The sequence below is a fragment of the Balaenoptera physalus genome, assembly GCF_965194825.1.
Source record: "Balaenoptera physalus genome assembly, chromosome: 15".
Classification (NCBI taxonomy): Eukaryota; Metazoa; Chordata; class Mammalia; order Artiodactyla; family Balaenopteridae; genus Balaenoptera; species Balaenoptera physalus.
The window spans coordinates 13,685,177-13,700,720 of record NC_138894.1 but is presented as its reverse complement, the minus strand read 5'-3'; the positions used below and the strand labels follow the sequence as shown (position 1 = coordinate 13,700,720).

The 15,544-nt window shown below is 41.7% G+C and overlaps 1 protein-coding gene and 1 long non-coding RNA gene across 8 annotated transcripts in view; one reads left to right on the top strand and one right to left on the bottom strand.

The window, feature by feature from the left end:
- Positions 1 to 4,452: 4,452 nt before the first annotated feature.
- Positions 4,453 to 10,508, bottom strand: LOC309643849. Its single transcript, XR_014254104.1, has 2 exons — positions 6,523 to 10,508; positions 4,453 to 6,458 (listed from the first exon to the last, which is right to left on the bottom strand). It is a non-coding gene; the product is annotated as an uncharacterized lncRNA (long non-coding RNA).
- Positions 10,509 to 10,689: 181 nt separating this feature from the next.
- Positions 10,690 to 15,544, top strand: part of ANAPC1 (anaphase promoting complex subunit 1) — a 98,047-nt gene continuing 93,192 nt past the window's right edge. For 5 of the 7 annotated variants that reach the window (XM_082426754.1, XM_082426755.1, XM_082426756.1 and 2 more), the window contains exons 1-3: positions 10,693 to 10,940; positions 12,980 to 13,216; positions 14,215 to 14,376. In XM_082426754.1, the coding sequence (XP_082282880.1) occupies positions 13,004 to 13,216; positions 14,215 to 14,376 (375 nt within the window). In that variant the 5' untranslated portion in view covers positions 10,693 to 10,940; positions 12,980 to 13,003. Of the gene's footprint in view, positions 10,941 to 12,947; positions 13,217 to 14,214; positions 14,377 to 15,544 lie in introns of all 7 variants that reach the window. The other 2 variants (XR_014254059.1, XM_082426753.1) reach the window with 2 other exon arrangements.

Below are 15,544 nucleotides of genomic sequence, written 5' to 3'. Positions count from 1 at the left end.
ATAAACCCCACTTGATCATGGTGTATGATCCTCTTAATATGCTGTTGGATTCTGTTTGCTAGTATCTTGTTGAGGATTTTTGCATCTATATTCATCAGTGATATTGGCCTGTAGTTTTCTTTTTTTGTGACATCTCTGTCTGGTTTTGGTATTAGTGTGACGGTGGCCTTGTAGAATGAGTTTGGAAGTGTTCCTCCCGCTGCTATATTTTCGAAGAGTTTGAGAAGGGTAGGTCTTAGCTCTTCTCTAAGTGTTTGATAGAATTCGTCTGTGAAGCCATCTGGTCCTGGGCTTTTGTTTGTTGGAAGATTTTTAATCACAGTTTCAATTTCAGTGCTTGTGATTGGTCTGTTTATATTTTCTATTTCTTCCTGGTTCAGTCTCAGAAGGTTCTGCTTTTCTAAGAATTTGTCCATTTCTTCCAGGTTGTCCATTTTATTGGCATATAGTTGCCTGTAGTAATCTCTCATGATCCTTTGTATTTCTGCAGTGTCAGTTGTTACTTATCCTTTTTCATTTCTAATTCTGTTGATTTGAGTCTTTTGCCTTTTTTTCCTGATGAGTCTGGCTAATGGCTTATCAATTTTGTTTATCTTTTCACAGAACCAGTTTTTAGTTTTGTTGATCTTTGCTATTGTGTCCTTCATTTCTTTTTCATTTATTTCTGATCTGATTTTTATGATTTCTTTCCTTCTGCTAACTTTGGGGTTTTTTTTGTTCTTCTGTCTCTAATTGTTTTAGGTGTAAGGTTAGGTTATTTATTTGAGATTTTTCTTGTTTCTTGAGGTAGGATTGTATTGTTATAAACTTCCCTCTTAGAACTGCTTTTGCTGCATCCCATAGGTTTTGGGTCATCATATTTCACTGTCATTTGTTTCTAGGTATTTTTTGATTTCCTCTTTGATTTCCTCAGTGATCTCTTGGTTATTTAGTAGTGTATTGTTTAGCCTCCATGTGTTTGTATTTTTTACACTTTTTTTTCTGTAATTGATATCTAGTCTCATAACATTGTGATCTGAAAAGATATTTGATACAATTTCAATTTTCTTAAATTTACCAAGGCTTGATTTGTGACCCAAGATATGATCTAGCCTGGAGAATGTTCCATGAGCACTTGAGAAGAAAGTGTATTCTGTTGTTTTTGGATGAACCGTCCTATAAATACCAATTAAGTCGATCTTGTTTAATGTGTCATTTAAAGCTTGTGTTTCCTTATTTATTTTCGTTTTGGATGATCTGTGCATTGGTGAAAGTGGGGTGTTAAAATCCCCTACTGTGATTGTGTTACTGTCATTTCCCCTTTTATGGCTGTTAGCATTTGCCTTATGTATTGAGGTGCTCCTATGTTGGGTGCTTAAATATTTACAATTGTTATATCTTCTTTTTGGATTGATCCCTTGATCATTATGTAGTGTCCTTCTTTGTCTCTTGTAATAGTCTTTATTTTAAAGTCTATTTTTTTCTGATATGAGAATTGCTACTCCAGCTTTCTTTTGATTTCCATTTGAATGGAATATCTTTTTCCATCCCCTCACTTTCAGTCTGTATGTGTCCCTAGGTCTGAAGTGGGTCTCTTGTAGACAGCATATATATGGGTCTTGTTTTTGTATCCATTCAGCCTGTCTATGTCTGTTGTTCGGAGCATTTAATCCATTTACATTTAAGGTAATTATCGATATGTATGTTCCTATGACCATTTTCTTAATTGTTTTGGGTTTGTTATTGCAGGTCTTTTCCTTCTCTTGTGTTTGCTGCCTAGAGAAGTTCCTTTAGCATTTGTTGTAAAGCTGGTTTGGTGGTGCTGAATTCTCTTGGCTTTTGCTTGTCTGTAAAGGTTTTAATTTCTCTGTCAAATCTCAATGAGATCCTTGCTGGGTAGAGAAATCTTTGTTGTAGGTTTTTCCCCTTCATCACTTTAAATATGTCCTGCCACTCCCTTCTGGCTTGCAGAGTTTCTGCTGAAAGATCAGCTGTTAACCTTATGGGGATTCCCTTGTGTGTTATTTGTTGCATTTCCCTTGCTGCTTTTAATATTGTTTTCTTTGTACTTAATTTTTGATAGTTTGATTACTGTGTCTTGGCATGTTTCTCCTTGGATTTATCCTGTATGGGACTCTCTGCACTTCCTGGACTTGATTGACTGTTTCCTTTCCCATATTAGGGAAGTTTTCAACTATAATCTCTTCAAATATTTTCTCAGTCCCTTTCTTTTTCTCTTTTTCTGGGACCCCTATAATTCGAAGGTTGGTGCGTTTAATGTTGTCCCAGAGGTCTCTGAGACTGTCCTCATTTCTTTTCATTCTTTTTTCTTTATTCTGTTCTGTGGTAGTTATTTCCCCTATTTTATCTTTTCAGGTCACTTATCTGTTCTTCTGCCTCAGTTATTCTGCTATTGATTCCTTCTAGAGAATTTTTAATTTCATTTATTGTGTTGTTCATCATTGTTTATTTGATCTTTAGTTCTTCTAGGTCCTTGTTAAATGTTTCTTGTATTTTCCCCATTCTTTTTCCAAGATTTTGGATCATCTTTACTATCATTACTCTGAATTCTTTTTCAGGTAGACTGCCTATTTCCTCTTCATTTGTTTAGTCTGGTGGGTTTTTACTTTGCTCCTTCATCTGCTGTGTACTTCTCTGTCTTCTCCTTTTTCTTAACTTACTGTGTTTGGGATCTCCTTTTCGCAGGCTGCAGGTTTGTAGTTCCTGTTGTTTTTGGTGTCTGCCCCCAGTGGATAAGGTTGGTTCAGTGGGTTGTGTAGGCTTCCTGGTGGAGGGGACTGGTGCCTGTGTTCTGGTGGGAGGGGCTGGATCTTGTCTTTCTGGTGGTGTGTTTTGGGGTGTCTGTGAACCGCATCCAGTGGTGTGTTTTGGGGTGTCTGTGAACTTACGATTTTAGGCAGCCTCTCTGTTAATGCATGGGGATGTGTTCCTGTCTTGCTAGTTGTTTGGCATGGGGTGTCCAGCACTGGAGCTTGCTGGTCATTGAGTGGAGCTGGGTCTTAGCGTTGAGACGGAGATCTCTGGGAGAGCTCTCACCGATTGATATTACATAGGGCTGGGAGGTCTCTCATGGTCCAGTGTCCTGAACTCGGCTCTCCTGTCTCAGAGTCTCAGGTCTGACACCCGGCCGGAGCACGAAGACCCTTCTGGGAAGTCTGAGGTTTTCTGCCAGTGTTCAGTAGGTGTTCTGTGGCGCTGTTCCACATGTAGATGTGTTTTTGATGTATTTGTGGGGAGGAAGGTGATCTCCACCTCCTACTCTTCTGCCATCTTGAAGGTCCTCCCGGCAGGCGGATTCTTAACTACTGCACCACCAGGGAAGCCCTGGACTCGTTTTTAAATGGACTCTCAACCCAACCTCCTCATCTTAACACTCTGCCATTTCTTTATTCACACTAGGGCTACCTGATACCACCAATTCCTAAGACTTTTGTGGTTTTATGGTATAATTTGGCCTGGTTCTTACTTTTCCCCTATTTTTGCTTACTATCCAGTTTTTGTTTATTTTTTTGGCCTTGCCACACGGCTTTCGGGATCTTAGTTCCCCGACCAGGGATTGAACCTGGGCCTTCTGCAGTGGAAGCGTGGAGTCCTAACCACTGGACCGCTGGGGAACTCCTACTATTCAGTTTTCTTAAATGACTTATGTAATTTATCACTCTGTTGCTTTACAGCTTCCAAAACATTTAAGCTATTGTCTCCTTTCCCATGCACCACATCCTCCTGAGTTTATAACTTAGAAGAAAATCCTATATTGATGTTTAATTAACCCTTGGGGAAGGAGCACTCTGTTTAATCTGTCTTTTTTGCCTAGAAGTCCCCTTTCGTTGGTTGTTTCCATTTTTCCTCCTATGATGAAAGCAGTCTAGCAGTCTGGTCTACTTATCTTTACTCTCCTTTCTGTCTCCCAGAGATATTCCCCATCATTTACACGCTCACTGTCTGTGCCCGAGAGTGCTCGTTACTCCCACCTTCACCAATATCTGGCTTCGTTATTCATTCATTCACTCATTAATGTATATATTGCTCATCCTCTATGCACGTGGCTGAGTGGTAGGTACTTGCCACCATCATGAGTAGGATGGAGCTTGTATTCTAGAGAGAGAGTTAAGAAACACATGCTTTTAAAAAAGTAGAGTTACAGTTTGTGAAAAGTTTTCTAAAGGGAGTAAACTGGATCGTAGAGGGGGACTTGGGGTACCAGTTTCGAGATGGTGGTTGGAAAAGTCCTCTCTGAAAAGGTAGCGTTTGTTTATTTATTATTTTCTTTTTAAAAGTATTTACTGTGAGAGATTTTAAACATAGGCAATAGTGATTCCACTTCCACTAATGAACTCTCATATTTATCACAAAGTATCAACCATTATGAACGTTTTGCCAGTCTAGTTTCATGTATTCCTTCCCCCCCATCTTTTTTGGCTTCAGTTCTTTTTTTTTTTTTTTACATTAAAAAAAAAAATTAATTAATTAATTTATTTTTGGCTGTGTTGGGTCTTCGTTTCTGTGCGAGGGTTTTCTCTAGTTGTGGCAAGCAGGGGCCACTCTTCATCGCGGTGCGCGGGCCTCTCACTATCGCAGCCTCTCTCGTTGCGGAGCACAGGCTCCAGACGCGCAGGCTCAGTAATTGTGGCTCACGGGCCTAGTTGCTCCGCGGCATGTGGGATCTTCCCAGACCAGGGCTCAAACCCGTGTCCCCTGCATTGGCAGGCAGACTCTCAACCACTGCACCACCAGGGAAGCCCTGGCTTCAGTTCTTTAAAACAAATCCCAGACACATTATGCTACCCTTAAATTAATCTGCATCTCAAACTGATAGGGATTTTTTTGAACTTAATCACCATTATCACATTTAACAAAATTAATAATTCTTTCACATCATCTGATACTCAGTACATATTCAAATTTCCCTGGTTGAGTCCAAGATGTCACTTAATAGTTGGCTTGTTCAGGTCAAGAGATCCAAAAAAAAAGTCCTCACATTGCATTTTGGCATGTGTCTTAAGTCCTTTATCTGAGAACAGTGAATTTCTAATACTTTCAATAATTCTCTTTACTACCTGGGATTCTTCTATAAAAAGAACTTTCTCTCACCAGCTCATTGATTATTCTTTTTTAAAAAAATTTTTATTGGAGTATAGCTGATTTACAATGTTGTGTTAGTTTCTGCTGCACAGCAAAGTGAATCAATCATATATATACATAGACTCACTTTTTTAGATTCTTTTCCCATATGGGTTATCATAGAATATTGGGTAGATTTCCCTGTGCTATACAGTAGGTCCTGATTAGTAATCTATTTTATTTAATTTAACTAATTAATTTATTTATAATTTTTTTTGGCCATGCCATGTGGCTTGTGGGATCTTAGTTCCCTGACCTGGGATTGAACCTGGGCCCTCAGCAGTGAAAGCGCCGAGTCCTAACCACTGGACTGCTAGGGAATTCCCAGTTATCTATTTTATGTGTAGTAGTGTGTATATGTCATTCCCAATCTCCCAATTTGTCCCTCCCCCCTCATTGATTATTCTTGAAATGCGGAGATCACAGAGGAAGGACTGGATAAGTGCTGGATACTTTCACTTTAATTATCAAATTTCAGAGAAACAAGTTGGTGCACTAGTAACCTCCACTGTTAATCAACAAGGTCTTGTTTGTTTGTTTAGCATCATTATGAATGCACATTTTTACATATCTAATGTGTTTTAATCCATTAAGATCATTATTCTTTTTTTTTTTGCCATGCCATGCAACATGCAGGATCTTAGTTCCCCCACCAGGGATCAAACCCGTGCCCCCTGCAGTGGAAGTGCAGAGTCGTAACCACTGGACTGCCAGGGACATCCCCAAGATCATTATTCTTTATGATACTCAAATTATTCCTTTAGGCTAGTGGCACCCCTTAGAGTTGGCTTCTTTGTCCTTTTGAGGTGGTCCATAGATAATTCTTGAATAAGCATCCTGGCTTGCTAGTTCTCTTTCTGCACATACGCCTGGATTTATTTTCTCTACTCCTAAACTTCTTGGGGTATTTGCAAACCAGTCATAAACTTTGTCATCTCCAAGCCTTTTCCCGGGCCAATTTCTTTGCCTAAAATGATTTTTCCTGTTTATGCCTCCCAGCTGATTTAAGTATCTTTCAAGACTCAGTGCCAAATGTTGACTACAGTCTGGTGAGACCCTAATCATAGGAGCCACTTAAGCCGTGCCTGATTCTTGACTGTAGGAGTTGGGAGATAAACGTGCATTGCCACTAGGTTTGTGGTAATATCATTACACAGCAAGAGATGACTAATACACAACCTTTATGAAATTAGGTCCTGTGTCTTTTTTTTTTTTTTTTAATATTTATTTATTTATTTATTTAGGCTGCACCAGGTCTTAGTTGTGGCACGTGGGATCTTTTTTTCTTTTCATTGCGGCATGCATGCAGGATCTAGTTCCCGGACCAGGGATCGAAACTGGGCCCTGTGCATTGGACAAGGGGTCGAACCCGGGCCCTCTGCATTGGACCAGGGATCGAACCCGGGCCCTCTGCGTTGGGAGCATGGACTCTTACCCACTGGACCACCAGGGAAGTCCCAGGTCCTGTGTCTTTTAGTTTGCTTGTACAGAAGAAACTTTGATATTAGATAGGGGTGCTAGTTAATAATAAAGTTTCATTAAAATGAAAGTTATACTTTGCCATGTTGGGAGACAGTTCTCCATGGGTCTTTCACTTTTCCGCTTGTTGCTTGGGGGGCACTGTCTGCCCTCGTTCCTTTGTGTAGGAAACAGCCTTGGAAGATAGAGATAGTGTCTACTTCTGGAGCAAAGGGCAGGTTTGCTCACAGCTTTAGAAGATGGAGATCGTGTCTCCCTTGGAGCCAAGGGCAGACATTCTTACTACCCATTATTAAAGATTTGGGTTTCCTAAGCTCTCTGTTCTTTCCTGTGATGCAACCCAGGGTGCATGTAGATGTCATCCAGCCTTCACATCACTCTGTGGGAATTTGGACTCAGGGAACTGGCACAAAAATGCTGATGCTCTGCTGTAAGTAACAAATTATTCTTCATCTTTGACCCGGCAGTTTTCTGGCTTCTACCAGCATTTATGGCACTGTGGCAGGCAGAGAAGGTAAAAATCTCAAACCGCTCAGAGTTCTTAAAAAGCTATAGAAATGATGTACAGCACATATTCACTTGTGGAAATTGGAAAGCCCCCCCCCCCTTTTTTTTCAGCGGTGGGAATATAAATACTGTACAAAGTTACCTCTGAACCTATTAACTAGTCAAGTGAGAATCCAAGCCTTGTAATTCTTCTCTCTCAGTGTATGGTGTCCCTCTTTCTCTACCAACTTCAACTACCCACACTTAACCTGGTAAAGTCTCACAATGGCTAAGAATACCTTTATTGGGACTTCCCTGGTGGTGCAGTGGTTAAGAATCCGCCTGCCAATGCAGGGGACACGGGTTCGAGCCCTGGTCCAGGAAGATCCCACATGCCGCGGAGCAACTAAGCCTGTGCACCACAACTACTGAGCCTGTGTGCCACAACTACTGAAGCCCACGTGCCTAGAGCCTGTGCTCTGCAACAAGAGAAGCCACTGCAATGAGAAGCCCGCGCACCTCAACAAAGAGTAGCCCCTGCTCGCCACAACTAGAGAAAGCCCGCACGCAGCATTGAAGACCCAGCGCAGCCAAAAATAAATAAATAAATAAATTTATAAAATGATAAAAATAAAAAAGGCTACCTTTATCATGGAGGGATTTTAGAAAGTATTTCCTTAGTTGTTGCTGGTTACATTACCATCCAGGGAATGACTGCTTGGTGCCATTTGTAGCTAATGCCCCCATTCAGTATCATATAATAATATATTCACTGTGCTATGAAAAAGTCCATTACAGTCGCTATTTCAAGTCTTGCTGCCTACTAATTTAGCATTTATAGCCAAGAGATCCAGAGGCTTAAAGTAGTAAAATATTGCTGGATAAAGTCAGAATTGGGAAGCAAGAACTTAATACAAAAGGTACTAAGCAAATTAACCTCAGAGTTGCCTCTGTAAAACAGGGAGTTGAATCCAGTTGAGTTTCCACATGGCACCTACTCTCAATTTAACCTCTAATTACAGTTCTCTAAAATTGTTGTGTTTTTCTAGGGCAAAGTAGGTTACTGAGATTTGAAAAGGTAGCATTTACATTGTGGACTCAAAATATTGTAAACCGTCTCTTTGAGAAGGGAAAATTTAAAACTGGAAAAGTAAATTCCCCTTTAAGATGGGACAAGCTTTGATTAAACGAATAAAACCTCTAATTTCCTAGATGTTTAGACTTCCTGTTTGTTCAATGCAGTGCTGTAAATTGCCCCGATGTTGAAACTGTTTTTACAAATACTGGTGAGACATATTTGGGCCAGCCAGGCTAGCCAGAAGTTTGAATAGAGAAGACATTGTGTTTTATATGCTGCGGGATTCATTACCCAAGGTCCCAGAAGGTAAGGTTTTGCTCCAATGCATGTGAAACCTGCCTCTTATGACTGCAAATTAGGGTGACCAGTGGTCCCAGCTTGCTTGGGATGTCTGGTTTTAAAATGGAAAGTTCTGTGTTTCAGGGAACCCCAGTCCTGGGAAAACATCATAGGCGGAGGCCACGGAGAGGCATCTTGAGAGAATTTATGGGCAGACAAGGGAACATCCAGGAGGAAGAGCTGTGCGAACCCTTTCAGTAACTCTATTCACAGACTGGACACACTTTGTGGACTGTGTTCTCGAAAACACAGAGCTGGAGGCAAATTTGATGAGTGCTGAGGCTTTAGCCCACGATAGAGAGAATGAAGGCAAGGGAAGGATGAGAAGCACTGCATTGGCCACTGCCAAAAACTCAGCTGACTGCTTGGCAGGCATGCCCACTCAGCCACACAGGATGTCTGGCAGGCTGTGCAAAGAAACCGTGCTGTAGAACAGTCCACCAGCGGGAAAAGAAAAGGGAATTTATGTCTCTGGCTCCTTCCTGCCTTGCTCCTCTTGAACAAAATTTGCCTTGATCTAAATTTGCTCCCTACACTTTTGGGTTTCTATCAGCCTGCACACCCCCTGGGGAGGCATTCCCTCCAAGCCAGTGCCCCAGGGACTGTGACAATGGCCTGATGGCACAGCAAAGCCAGGGCAGAGGGCCTCGTTCTCTGTGGCAAGTGGCTGGTCGTGGGGCTGACAGGGCTGGTGGAACCAGCCTATGGTGTCCCTTTCTCTAGGAGGGCCCACGTATGGTCAGGCCATGGTGGTGGCTGAGGTGGGGCAAGAGGTGGAGGGTGGCCCTCAGAGACTCTGAGAGGCAACTGGGATATGTCCTGATGCTGTTTCTCCCAGAAAGACCAGGTCATGGAGAAACAGGACTTAAAGGGGGAGTTGGCTGAGGGGGGACCCTGTAGGAGGAAATAAGTAAAAGATAAAGGCAGAGCATGAGGGATGTGATTGTTAATTTGACCTCACGTGTACCCTCAGGGCAGGGATGTCTGGGGATATTTTGGTCTCAAAGTCTAAGATAGACTAAGTTCTATCTTGATCCCTTTGGGCTGCTATACCATAAACTTATGAACAACGAACATTTATTCTTTACAGTTCTAGAGGCTGGAAAGTCCAAGATCATGGTGCCGGCAGATTCAGTGTTTGCTGAGGTTGTGCTTCCTGGTTCATTGACAGCTGTCTTTTTGCTGTGTCCTCATTTGGTGGAAGGGGCCAGGGAGCTCTGTGGGGTCTCTTTCATAAGGGCACTAATCCCTTTCACGGGGGCTCCACCCTCATGACCTAAGCACCTCCTAAGGCTCCCACCTCCTAGTATCATCACATAGACCATTAGGTTTCAACATAGGAATTTGGGGAGGGGACACAAATATTCAGTCCTTAGCAGGCTCCTTCCTGTTGGAGTAAAGCCTTCTGAAAAGAGGCCGTTTGAGCTAAACCCTGAAGGTTGACATTTCAAATAAAGTGATGAGAATGAGCCAAGATACCAAGATACCACGAAGTGCAAGGTGTGTTTGGAGACCCTAAGGAGATAATTTTAGTGAAGACGTAAAGTTTCAGGCAACTTTATATTTCTGGATAAAGAATTTGAACTTTATTTCTCAGGGAATAGGACTCCTATCAATCCTTTTAACATAGCGACACCACGCAATGGAAGATTAGAGCTCAAGAGAGTTATACATTTTGCACAAGTGTGATATTGTACAGTTGAATCCACAGACAGGGAGGGAGGGGTAAAGCTGGGGTTCTTAACCTGGATCTATGAATTGCTAGGGGAAGTCTCTGTGAAGCTCAGATTATTACACGCAACGTTTTTATGAGGACCTCTGTACCTTTCATCAACTTTTCAAAAGGTCCGGACCCCCAAAAGGTTAAAGTGCACTGGTAAAGAGAGAAAATCAGTAGAGTCCCCACCGTCCCCCAAGCCTGGAGGCACGTACCTCCCATTTGGGGGTCAGGAGGTGAGAGCGAAGTTGGCCAGAAAACCTTCTAATTCATAGTTAGGAGGCAGTTCAGGCTCGTACTGACATGATCTGGACGCCAGGAAGATCCTATCCCAGTACAGGCTGAAGGTATAAATAAATACCCAGCAAATTCTTCCTCGCGCTTCCTTCGTGCAACTGCGGAGGCGCTAGGACCGCGGGAACGCCGCTCGCTCCCGGCGAAGCCCCGCCTCGGCGCGAGGCAGGACGGGAAAGTCAACATGGACGCGTCCATTTGAACATCTCGCCTGAGTGGTTCTCCCGCACGCTTGCTTGTTAGCAGTCGTGTCCGCAGCTGCTGCCCAGTCTTCCTCCGGAATAGGGGAGGGAGAGGGAATGAGAAGCTGCAGCGGCCGAGGAGTCACCGTGACCGTCCCCGCCGCCACCCTCGGGCCCCCTAGGCCCCCGCGCCTCCGGGGAGCAGCCGGGGCTCGCCGCGCCTGACGCGTCCCGAGTCACACAGGTATGGGCCCGGGCCCGCAGCGCCTGGTGGTTCATCGCCTGTCCGCTAGCCCTCTCACCCGCCCCGAGGCCGACCCGCGCGCGGTGACCCGGAGGGCTGGGAGCCCGGGGCGGGCCCTGAGCGGGCCGCAGAGCCAAGGGGACCCCAGCTGGCGGGCTGGGCTTTACGGGCTGCACCTTCCTGCTCCACTCTGCGCCGGCTTCCTTCCTGAACTAAGCGCGGTGTCCCGTGTGGGCCTCAGCTTCTAGATCAGCCCCTTGCCGCTCTGATACGATGTTCTGAGACTCAGACTCTTAGATTTGTTTGTTTCACCTGACCCTAAAGAGGCCGGGGAAGCTCTGCCTTTTTGCGGCGTCTCAACTCAGGGTGTCTTCTGTGTGCATTTGGATTTACTCTTGAAGCAACTGTGTGGTTACCTCTGGCGGGGTAGTTTTTGTTCCTAGTTAGCAATGCTGATATCTTGTTTTATAGCATATCAGTTTAATACAATACTTTAATCTGTAGCTCTTTATGTTGTCCCCTAATAAGTAAAAACACTTAAAAATTTGGGGTATTGCAAAAGCGTTGTGTCACCTTAATTAGTACAAAAAGATATTGTACTGTGAAAATAACTATAATTAATACTTTTGTAATTTTCTCTCAAAGTTTTAATAGAATAACATTTCAAAATTGCACAGCTGAAGTCGGATGAACTCGCAAGTTTTTTAATGTTGGTTATCCTGTTGACTAGAATATAGGAAGACCAGCTGAATTTTATTTTTTTCTTGTAAGTTTTATAAGGTACTGTTTTAGTTCTATCTCAAGTTCAGATCTTCTCAATTCTGAATTTTAGCGGGAGGAAAATAAAAATGTTTTGATTGTGGCATATGGTTATGTCAGGAATAGCATTTAGTTCATAGCAGAATAACTTTGACCCTAGAGGAGCTGCACAGGAACTACAGGGGCTTTGAGATATTGCAGGAAAAAAACCCCTACTGATGCCAAAAAGACCTCAGATGAGAAATATAAGTCAAATTTAGTTAAACTTTTAATTGTGAGTGCCGTTTCAAACCCTTTAAAGTTGTCTATGGTGCTGTGGTCAAATGTTGGTTTTGATCTGTGTTTGAGGATCGTAGCTTAAATGTGATGCCACAAAATCCATTTTTAATGTAGGTGTTTTCTTGGAGAGAGAACTGGCATCCACCTTATGTGCCACATTATACAGTGAATTTTACTAGCTGTCAACTACTGTATGTAGAAATGTTTTGGAAGTAAAGGGGCATGGTTCCACCCACAGCTGAGCCACATCTTTATAGTGATAAGCTGTACTGTAATAGGTTGTGTTAATTAAGAGCTAGGACTCATAAATGTGCTGCAAGTGTGGCTGTCCCATGGCCAGCGTTCTTCATGCCTTGGTTTCCTGTGTTTGGACCCCAAATTGGAATTGATTGTAGTCATATGTTTAGGTGGACTGGGGTGTCAAAACTACTGGTGACATTTGACAGTTTATTAGGTCTTTTGTGGATTGGTCAGCTGAAACGAGTAGTTCAACTTGTGATGAATTAGAAGTAATATGTGTTTTTTTTTGGTGGGTTTTTTTTTTTGTTTCATTCCAATATGCCAGTGGTCCTTGAGGTGTGCTTTTCAAATGAGTTTCCAACAGCTGAACAGAAATGACCTTAAATGTTGAGAAGCCGGGCAGTCATGGGACTATAAAGTACAACTTGTCTAAGTACTTCATATGTGAAGTGTGGAAAAACTAGCATATAGTAGTAGGAAACATAGGATAGGTGTTGTGGGATGTAAGTGCTTGTCTCAACCCAGTGGTTTCCTTCAGTGGTAACCGTCTGTTGGTCAGTCTCCAGCTAAAATGTGGCGATAACTGTAATCACCTGAGAGTCAGAGCTGGAATGACCTTTGATGTTATAATTACTTGTACACCTACAGTGTAATAGGATTGACACTCATCCAAGGATTAATGACTCTTCTGTAAACGTTTATGATATTTTATTCTGGTTTTAACTCTAGAAGCTGACCAGAGTGTGTTTGAATTCATACAGAAATAATGTTGATATTTGGAACCCATGTCGAACTTCTATGAAGAAAGGGCAACAATGATTGCAGCCGGGGATTTGCAGGAATTTGTTCCTTTTGGTCGAGACCACTGCAAGCACCACCCTAATGCTTTGAACCTTCAGCTTCGCCAGCTGCAGCCAGCGTCGGAGTTATGGTCTTCTGATGGTGCTGCTGGCCTGGTGGGATCCCTTCAGGAGGTTACGATCCACGAGAAACAGAAGGTTCCGTTAAGTTTCCCATTGTATTTTTGAAACATAGAATGTTGTGATCTACTTGTAATTTAAGGCTACCTGCAACTGAGAAATGAGTATAATGCTACTTCTAGGGTAGTGGTTAAGATTTCGTAATTTCAGTCAAGACTAAAATAATGACTTCATTGTATTATGGTGTCATAACCGTTTATTTAGACATATAACTCATGGTTTTATAATAAGTACTATGATTATGGTCCATTCTAAACCCCTTTCTCTTCCCTTAGTATGTGGGGACCAGATTTCATGTTGTTTGATTATTAGATGGTAGAGTTAGAAATGGTCCCTGCTGCAAAAAGACTTACATGTTTCTTGAGGACAAAAAAAATGCCACATAAGTAGATAAAGTACTAGTTCTTAAATAGGAGAATGAGATGTTAGCGTGTGTCAGAAAATCAGTCTTTCCCACCTTATTCCACTTTCATTCCATTTGGGATACCAAAATCTCAGGGAGAGGAAGTCTGTGTAGTTAGAAATCTGAACCTTTCTCTCTCCCATTTATTTTGATGAGTGGGACAAGGGAAGGAAGGTGAATGTATATTTAGTTGTGAAGCAGGGAAATCTACCCTGTGAGTAAACTCCAGCAGTGATTGCCACGTGCACCTTCCTGCCCCCTCTCCATCATTTCCCCATGCACCTAATATACCATTTTAGTTTCCCTAGCATGTTGGTTTCATTTTTGGATCTATAGATATGGTATAATTTTTGTTTGTTTATATTTTGGGCAAATAATATAGTAGTATAATATAAAACATCCTGTAAGGTATATAATACACATATGCACACACCCCACTTTGTTAATCAGTGGCACTAAGCTTCTAAGAATTGGGCTTAGATTGAGTCTTTCTCCCCAGGCAAAGAGAGAGTAGGAGACTTGTCTCTGAATTATTATTGATTTAATTAATAAATCCTGCTCCATACTTTGGAAAAAAGTGCTTGAATATGTCCTGCATGTGTTAATTTTTAAGGAGAGCTGGCAGTTAAGGAAAGGCGTAAGTGAAATTGGAGAAGAAGTAGATTACGATGAGGAACTCTATGTGGCTGGAAATATGGTTATCTGGAGCAAAGGAAGTAAAAGCCAGGCATTGGCTGTTTATAAAGCGTTTACAGTTGACAGTCCTGTTCAACAGGTGAGTTGATTTGAATTTTAGCGTTTGATTGACTACTTAACACTTAAAAAAGTTTTTGTCCTAAAATTTCACAGAAATAATAAAAACTGTGTAATGGTCCCAGCAGCTGGGTGTCCATTTAAAAAATTTCATTTGTTTTCTGTATCATCACTTTTTTTACACCATCCTTTGTCAATTTAATGATAGCCTTTAAACACTGTTCTTGAGTAATTCAATTTGTTATTCTCGATAAAAATTTCTAAGACATTGAGGGTACAAAGAATACTGTAACACATGATGATTATAACTGATTGCAGAGTATTCAATAAATAAAAATCTGGTTCCTAGTGATAATCAGAAAGAGAAAGAAAAAAACTAACTTGTCATCATTGCAGTTGGCTATTACACCTAACTCTATTATGAAAATCGGTAATTAAAGGGAAGGAATTAAGCATTTGCCCTGCCTTTCTAGGAAGACGTGCAGTTCATCTCGAGTTAATGAAGGAACACCCTTATTTATGGACGAATGCCAGCTAATAAATATAGAAAGAAGGGTAGAGTTAAAAAATCACCACTTTGTAACCTCCAATGTAATAATGGATTCAGAAAAGGATTGTTAATGGATATTAACACTCTTGGGTGAAAGGATATTACCATGGCACTAAGGTATTACCCTGTGAATTACTTTCTAAAATGGACTGGACATCAGGTGCTAGAAGAAAATTACATTATTTTTCCTCAGGTGGGATGACGGTTTTGTGGTTATATAGGAGTACATCTTTAGTTTTAGGAAATGCACGATGAAGTGTTTAGGGGTAAAGTGTCATGATGTGTGCAATTTTCAAATAGCCCCCGCCGCCTGCAATTCCATATGTACTCAAATACCCTTAAACAAGTATGGCAAAATTCAGGTGAGACAGATGTTCACTGTACTGTTTTCATCTTTTCTTACTGAAAGTTTTTAGAATATCAAGTTGGGGGAGAAATGAAAACATTCATGTTGGTTGCATTAATTGTTAGGCTACTGACAGGAGGTTTTAGAAGCTTTTTACTCATGTGAAGTTCCCCATTTGTAGACACTGAAATTGTACCTCGACACTGCTTATTTTTTTTTTTTCCATGAACTATTTCCTGATGAGTGTTGTATTCTTCTAACAATTTATTAGGAAGGGTAAACTGAATTATTCCC